Consider the following 9,368-nt stretch of genomic DNA (forward strand, 5'->3'; position numbering starts at 1 on the left):
ATTGTATTTTTTCTGTATTTTCTTTGCATTCAGTAAATCTTTGTAGTAATCGCCCGTTCGTTCTGCACTTTTTTACCTTTCCCAGTGACAGGTCGAAATTTTGGGCCCTATATTGTTACGGAAAGCGGCATTAGATGTGAAGGAAATGAAATCAATAGAGTAGGATAGCAGCTAAGGTAAATAACAAACAAAAGCTAATTCAACTACTTTCTTATTTAATTTACTGCGGATCTTTGGGTTGAATAATTATATAAAAATTTATACATAGTTTTCAATTTATATAATTTTAATTTATTTTTTATATGGGTAAATTGAGATAAAGGTTTGACACTATTATGAATATTTATTTAAAATGTGTATATAGTGAGAGTCTCAATCTCAATCAATTTCTAAAAATTTTTCGGTTTCGATCAATTTAAGGTTTAAATAGATTTTAGATATTCCATTATTTCTCGAGAATAAATTATAATACAGTTCAAGGTATTTCAGCTTGAAGCACAAAGATAAGCCTCACTTATTATTATGTATTATCTTTAAATATCTGTGCATCACAATTTAATATTTCTGTAGATTACTTAATGTCAAAAAATATATTTAAACTAAATGAAGCTAAGACTTAAACATAACAGCAATGGTAACTAACGAACTAAAGTAAATTCAATTAAAAATCCATCTACCAATATTAAAAGCTCACATATACATATACAGATTTCTTATATTCCTTATGTAAGATTCTTCAAATTTGTATATCTTAAATTTTGCAAGTATGCTGAAACCTTAAGATTGATATTTCAGAACTCAGTCTCTCCCATTTCATTCGATTTGGATGCTCATATTAATAAAAAAAAACTCAACATTTTTGTTAAACGTTTATAATTCCTCTTAGATGTTTCAAGTAAATGCTTACCGACACATATAATATGCAGGTGTTTCTCTCCTGACAGCTCCTGTGGGCCACAGCAATTGGCGGCAGGTCGGCAAAGCTGGAGCCCCGGCTTCAGGCGACTTAAAGACAACTTAATCTTAACGCTCGGATCTGGATTGAAAAATGGCTTGATGTGGCGTTAAAAAGATTTGGACGCATTAAATGCTACCGTTTATCTCGCAAAAGCCAACACACACACTCACATACACTCGAACACACTTGAGTCGACGCGTCGACTGCTAGGTATTTGGGGGCACACACACATACACACACGTGTGCTGCATGCGGCTACAAAGGGCGCCGTTGTTGCCTGTGGCAGTGTTTGCTTAATACGCTTCAACTTCTTTACCCATAAGCCAAAACGCAGGATCATTCACGCACAGGGGCTTTATAGAGGCCATGTGGGCATGTCAAAGGCACGTGCAATGCAGTATAAACAATATCAGACACACACACCCATACACTCACACGCACACAGCAACACACACATCTGTTTTATGTATGCCGGACTAGCCGGCGGCATTTCATTTTGCACACACACATTGTTCTGCCCATTGGCCCTGCTGCCAGTGCAAAATATTTTCCTATTTTCCTCTCTCTCTCTCTCTCTCTCTCTCTCTCTCGCCTCTCTCTTTCTGCTCTGTCGTTTTTTGTCTTGCCAAACACCGTCACAAGCGGCACCACTAATACACACATAAGCGCACACCACACGACCACCACGAGGCGTATACACAATGTCAAAAACTATCGATGGCGAATTTACGCCTTGTTGTTGGCATCGATTCTCGTTTCGAGTTTCTTGTTGTTCATGTTGCTGTTGTTTGTCTTGTTGTTGGCGCATTAGTTCTTGCATGCACGCCCTGGCTTATTGGTTGTAAATGTACCCTGTAATAGAGCACGAGATCTGCTTGGCAATCATAAACTAAACTAATATGGCACGGATTTTGAGTTTAGTTTTTCTTTTTATTCTCTGTAAAATATGAATGTTATATATTGTATTTATTGTATTTACCGATTTATTCTTTTTGAAGTGAAATCAGTTAGATAGAATTGCATGCAACAAATATTTTTATAATCTAAATATTAGAATAAACAAGAAGTGATTAGAGGGAACAGCACTATGGGGAACTATCAAAAGCTATACATTTAACGATACTTATTCATATCGTTGTCTAAGAGGCTGTCGATAGTTGGCGGGCTTACGATGATCGTGTATATCTCAAGCAAGAGATGAAGATCGAGACAATAATTTTAAGTAGAAAGCGAAGAAGTTTAGAAGCAGGGCAACAAAAATAATAAAATTAAATAACGAAAAAATTAAATTTTAAAGTATCAAGAGTCTTATCTTGTATATCGTAAAAGTATAATAAATAGATTTTACAATAAAAAATTAAAAAAATAGAGGAAATAAAATAATTTTAAAAGCATTTTGGCTAAAGCCTTTCATGTATTATGAGAAAATATTTAAATTGTTATGATATAAAAAAAAAAACATGTTGATATAAAATGATTCGTATTAAACTACTTACGTATGTATATCGTAAATTCATAATACCTCAAATTTAATCATAAACTTTGTTAAATATATATTGATGTTACATATTTACCCACCCACCTAGTATACCCATTTCTATATTGAGGGCAAATTTGAGGTCGTGTATATGTAGCATATTTGTGCTTACATATTTTTTCGTTGGCCTCTTCTATCGCATATTTCACTACATTTTCATTTTAGCGCGTACTAAATACATATATACTCGAACACACACACATACACACAGTCGCATTCGGAAACACACACGTGCATGCGAGAGCACGCACACAATGGCGCATTTCCTGTTTCCGCTTGTTGCAGAGTCGAAATCGCCATCGCCGTTCCCCGTCACATGAGCCATGGGTCAGGGGCAGTTCGGGGAAATTTGCATAAATTTTACGTACTTTTCGCACAGAAGGCAAATTGCATTTTCAGCACAACACGTACTCCATTCAACTTACAGACACACACACACATCCACACACTCCCATACAAATACACCCACATACATAATCGTAGTTTTTGCTACTCCACACAAAGGTAGGCCGCGTGTCCTCGCTTGCTTTTCCCTGTCTCCCACGGCTGCTCTCTATTTACATATATATATATACCCACATATACATATATACATACATCTATATATGTATATATTTATGTGTGTGCGTGTTGGTTTAAGGCATGCAAATGTTACGAAAATTGCTTTTTACTTTCCATGTATGTGAATGAGTTTACCACGCACACATACTTATGGACAAAGTTCGAGGACCGGCCCCCATAGCATAAATCGAGCAGGAGTACCTGGACAGAGACACACACAAACACACATGCACACACAAACACATAAAGTTAGTTAAGTGTTTACCTTCAAGTTGTTACTACCGAATTACCTTTTATTGTAATTTTGTTGCCCACTCCACTCCGCACACAATGGCAAACAACTTGACAAAACGAAATCAAATTTTGAATAAATAAATAAATCATATTCTAAAACTTTTGGATTTGTACGCGCAAAAGTCAAATAATTTATTGCTTAATGGGCTATTATTGCTTTTTTTTATTTATTTTTTTGTGTCCCAATTGGGGATTTGAATTTTTCAATTAAACTGCGAAAAATGTAAAATAAAAATATAATAAAATATGTGTGAAATGTCCACGGAAAATCCATGAAAATCCAATGAAATATTTGTAGTTAAACTTCGGCAAATTCGATCGAATTTAAACAAAAATCCGTAGATTTGGAAAACTAAAAAAAATGTTGTATTTATTGTTTGTGTATGGCACTTGAAGATAAATTGTTGCTTATATGAAATATATAGAAAAATAAATGAGTAACATATATGTTATTAAACATATTAATACTATATTATTAATTTTAATATATTATATATTTTATTAAATATATATTTTAAATAAATAAGAAGAGAAGAAGAAATTTGAATTTGGTATCAGGTCTAGATTGAAAAATATACCACATTTGAAAAACTGCATCATATTTAATTATAATTTTTTATACATTTTAAGTAGAACAAAGAGTTAGAGTTTAACTAATTTTAAATCATTTAATTTTAATGATATCATATGATATACGTTACTTTATTATTATTTGTATTAATTTTATATTTACTATTATTATTATATTACATATGTATATGTCGCAAGTCCCAAGAAGCAGTTGACTTGTTTTCTTTCGTTATTCTTATAAGCCACAAACATTTCAATTGCTGCCACTGTAGCTAATCTTACACGCGTTCGCCCGTTTGCCCTCCTCACACCTGCTCCTTGATGTGTTGGCAGCCTGTTAAATGATGTGTTGTTAGCCAATTTGGGGGAAATCCTTTTTTGTTAGACTTGCAAAACAAAACGAGTTTAAATGATTTATTTTATTGCAATCTTAAAGCGTTTAATTACTCCAAAGCAGAGTCTGAGCTCTGAGACACGAGTCGAGAGTCGAAAGTCGAGACTCGAGAGTTAAGCCAACTGCTGGCAGTTATTTTTAAGTGTTTTTTCTTCATTCTCGTTTTTGGCTTTTGGGCATGTGTCCTGGTTGGCTTCTCTGTTATGCATGCAAAATGTTAAATGCAATGTCAGGCGCCAAAAACGTGCTCAAATAATATTCTGCATATACCAAAAATAAAAACAAAGTGCTCTAATGGCTGAATTTTAAAATGCATGAGCCTCGGCCCCCTCTTGCCAACCTCCTGCCTCTCCTTGTGTGTGTGTGTGTGTATGTGTGTGTTTGCATTTGATCCAGTACATTTTTATTTGTGTTTTTGTTTCCATTTTGTGGGCTGTTGAAGTTCGTTTCTCTGAGATTTTAATATGTATGAGCTAGAAGATGAAATAGTTATGGCAAACACACACACACACACACAGGCAGAGTCACAGATAGTCACATCTGTGTATGTGTGTAGCATATTCATGCAGAGCGCTTCGAGCTCGCATTCCTTTTTCTTTACTTTTTGGCCAGAGCCCTTCAATAATTTCCTTGACTTACCCAGCTTTGGCCAGGGTGTCTGTCGCGTTGTCGTATCGTTTGGCGTGCTCTGCAAATTCGTAAGGACTCTGTCAGGGACCAGTTTGACTAATGTAACTTACGTGTAGAACATATTCAACTACCAAGCTCGGCGACGCGTGCCCGTTCGCCCGGCTTGTCTCCTAATAATGCAAAACATTTGTATGGCAAAAATGTTCCGAGCACCAGACAGGGACTTCATTTTATATAGCACTCACACACAAAGAGAGAGAGAGAGCGAGAAAGAGATGCTGTGCTAGCAAATGTAGCATCTTTTTTGCGGCTCGTTAAGTTGGCTCACTGCCATTTGTTTTATGTAGCTTACTCAATTTATGAATACCCCGATCCACACTCAAAACTTGTGGCTGCATTTAATGAGTGACTCCAAATTTAAAGACAACAAATGCTATAAAAATTTGAACAAGTGACATTTCCTGCTAATGCTGAATGCATAGCTCACACTCCAATGTGGGATTTTTAGTGTCATGATTTTAAGTATGCCCACAGCCTTGGCAATCTATGTAGCTTATCCGTAAATCAATTAAATGTATATTACTATTAAAATTTTCATATATAGAAGCTAGCCCTTTTAATTACAAGTAAAATAATCTCTGACTATTTAAATTTAAATAAATAAATATAAATCATGAGATCGAATGCGACTTTGTAAAGGGACAACGGAAACTATTTCTAGATGGGTTTGCTTTTAATTAACCACATAATTTGCATACAGAATATATAAGAAATAAATATATGTATGTATTTAGATCCCCTTTTACCATAACTATGTACAATAATCAGTCCCCGGTATTGTTCTGCTCGCTCGCTAGAAAGCTGTTCCTCGTCCAACAATTTGGACCCGTGTCTTTTTCTGACGTCTCTTGTCAAGCTCATTATTTCTGGATGCATTCTTCTTGATTTCGCAATACTATGCTCTCACTCAACAACTAAAATACATTGTTTAATTGGCACTCGGCTAGTATGAGATGTTAGTCTCTCTCTAATGCTACCACAACTGTAAATTTTTCATTGAGAAAGAATCAAACATAAGATAAGTGAACTACTGAAATTTAAATACTTTCCACTTAACTCAACTAGGGTTACATCTAAAAAAAAAAAGATAAATGAAATGGTCTTCAAAACTAACAAAAATATTTATGAATTATATAATTAATATATTTTTGCTCATATAGCATAGCCTTCATTTTATGCCCACTCAAATACTGTAAATCAGTGTAGAGTTATTCAGCGACTAACCCAACATATTGATACTCAAGTGTATGGCAGTGTGTAAACGTCAGGTTTTTATTTATTCATAACAATTTATTTATTTATAAACTAGTATGTATAAGGGTCTATCAACGATTTGTTAAAAACTCCAACAGCAAAGGCCTCTGACTAAGAGAATACAAATATTCCTTATTTATGCCTTGAATATTGGCAAATTGCCACTAGATTATGTATAGCCATATGTATATGGAGATATTTACGTTTGATGTGAAACCTTCAAACCCGCTTTACAATCGCTCATTTTATGCGCAAGGCTAATGAGAGACGTCAACAATGCCTAATTTAAGCCCGATGATTATTATTTCCTGATGACTGAATGAGAAATGAGAATCTATGCGATCTGCTGCCGGTCCGCCATTTAAGCCACAGCCGACAATTGACATCCGCATCGCTGGAGCATTGCTGAGCAGAAATTGAAAACATTGCCATTGTGTTCTAATTTCGACGGGTGTCTGTTTGTTCTGGCACTTAAGCCGCAAACGGGTTGACGCCCGTGCTATAAAAGCCCGGCGTTGATTGCCAAACAGCAACAGTCGCTCACAAGCGGACAAGTCAACAAACACCAGCGAGAAGCCCAAGCAAAAAACAAATCAAATCAATATGAAATTCCTCATCTGTTTGGCTCTGTGCATCGCCTGCGCTCAGGCTGGCTTACTGGCCGCACCCGTGACCAGATATGCGGCCGTGGCTCCCATCGCCACCTACTCGGCTGTGGCTCCCATTGCCACCTACTCGGCTGTGGCGCCCGTTCGATTCTCCACCTATGCTGCCGTCGCCCCTCTCTACAGGACACCTGTGACCACTTACGGCGTCGCACCTGCCGCAGTCTATGCCAGTCCGCTCTGGAAAAAGTAGTCACTGCTTGATGGTAATATACGGCCTGATCCTTGGATTACTTGAGAAATAAAATACATAAATAAAAATACCATAAATCGTGTCTTGGCCCTGGCTTTCGAGCATTTGTGTTAGCGTGTCTATTCCCGCTTCTTAACTCAATTGATGCTAGCTTACTGTAGTTGAAGTCTACTGAGAATATTTACAAAGTGGTATATTAGCTTTCTGCTCTTCAATCGACTTCGATTTGAAATAATATTAATCGAGATTTCCGTTATGAAAATTGAATGCTCCATAATTCTAATAAAATTTAGTATTTTTTCATGCATTTTCGATAATAATTAGAAGCCTTTCAGGTTTAGTATGGATATATCTATACTTGTAAACAAATAGATTAATCTAGAATAGTCTTACAGCTTGCCTCTGGAATAGTATTGTAATATATTAATACCTGGAAAATGTCTATAATATAAATTTTTTATGATTCAGGAAGAATTTAGGATATTTTCTAGTCGAGATTTCCTGACAGATACGCTCTTGCGCTTATATTCTCTATGTATCCTAACGTTTCTCTTGTTGTTTCCGTTTCCGTACATAAGTAAACAACCCTACACACACACACACTCACACATGTGCACACAGACAAACACACATGCACGTGGATGCCTTAATAACTGTGTGGGATATACCAGCCATGTTATTTCTTGCGTTTTACGTGCTCATTATCTGCGCTTCCGAATAATTAGATTCAATTACCCACTCGACTGTCTTTGTCTTTCATTGTCAGCAAAGGCAGCCACGCCTCCTCGTTCCTTGGCAGTAAAATATGTTCGCCTCGTCAGAGCCTTATGCACACGTATTCGACGTTAGCCATTTAATGCACTAATCTATCAATTTAGCTGGCATCTCTTTAAAAAGAGGAAGGCCTCAGAGAGCTCACCTGCGGAGTTTAAGGGGTATTAGCACCATCAGTAAGTCAATTGCCTGTTAAATTTCTGAAGGATATTCATCAGGCTTTGGCAGGCTTTTAGCTATTCACGTTGCCATAGATATTCAGGCTTCGCCAGGGTCTGCATCATCATTTGCTTGCCCATTCGTCCATTCGTCCGAGTGCCACTTATTTATCATTTGTGCCCTCCTATTCATCTTGGCACAGCCACTTGAGCATGGGATTATGTTTAATGATGCCGAATTTGTCTGCTCTCTAGAAAAACAGCAGAACCTAAGCTGCTTATAGACACAGCAATCTTCCTTTCCACCTAACGCAGCGTCGTAATTTAATAGATTCAATGTTTAATTAAATTTCAGATTAACAGAAAAGAAACTTGTTTTTGCTCGAAATGATTTTATTTGTATACTCTGACCCCATTCAAGGTATAATGGACTCGTCAAGATGTATGTATCAAACAGAAGAAGGCGGGACAGACCCCATAATGTATGTATATATGTATACTATTAATCCAGGCTAAAGGGCTAGAGACTTGAATGCACTCTTGTATGTGGAGAAAGTTTGCATTTTATAATCAATAAAATCAATTAATAATTAATAATACAAAACAGCAAATTTCACTTTTTATATTATTCTGTATTTCGCTTACATATTTGCTGTGAGTTTAATCAATATTTTTAATTTTAAGTTCAGGTACAAGTATAGTCCACATAAACATTCCCAATGATTCCATAAAAATACATTCATTTTGATCCCCTCGTTAACTCATAAAATAATATAATATAAATTATAAAATTATATTGGCACTTATAATTTTAAATTTTGCAAAGATAAAATGCAATGTCAGTTACACTAACTTTAGCTTTACGTTTCAATGCAAAACCAAGTGAATTTAGTATTTCTTTATAATTTCTTTGTCTAAGTCAAATTTCAAGATCTTTTCGACCACGAGAAAAAAATATTTTCAAATAATTTGTAAGCTATAAGAAATAACTATTTTTATGATTTCCTGTTGATTCAAAATTGTGTGAACCTAGTTAAATGAGAATGTCAATGACATGAATGACATTTCGATAATAATAATATTGAATTCCGTTATGAAAGATGAATGGTCAGTTGTACATATCTTTCCCAGCTCATCAAGTCCTTTGCCAAGGAATGCATTTTCAGCCAGATGCAGTTATGCAAAGCCCTGCAAGTTTTGCTTTAAACTAAAATTAATAATTGAGCGGTGTTTGTTTCGTATGTATATCATATCCCAGTGAGCATAAATAAAACAAGATTTCTATATATATGTTATTAAGTATTTTCGTAAAATTACGTA

At 35.5% G+C, this 9,368-nt stretch overlaps 1 protein-coding gene across 1 annotated transcript; it reads left to right on the top strand.

The window, feature by feature from the left end:
• Window positions 1–6,805: 6,805 nt before the first annotated feature.
• LOC6572180 (larval/pupal cuticle protein H1C) lies at window positions 6,806–7,278 on the top strand. The gene has a single exon (XM_001998293.4). The coding sequence runs from the start codon at window positions 6,862–6,864 to the stop codon at window positions 7,114–7,116; it is 255 nt and encodes an 84-aa protein (XP_001998329.1). The 5' UTR covers window positions 6,806–6,861; the 3' UTR covers window positions 7,117–7,278.
• Window positions 7,279–9,368: the final 2,090 nt, after the last annotated feature.

The sequence above is a fragment of the Drosophila mojavensis genome, unplaced genomic scaffold, assembly GCF_018153725.1.
Source record: "Drosophila mojavensis isolate 15081-1352.22 unplaced genomic scaffold, ASM1815372v1 contig_19, whole genome shotgun sequence".
NCBI lineage: Eukaryota > Metazoa > Arthropoda > Insecta > Diptera > Drosophilidae > Drosophila > Drosophila mojavensis.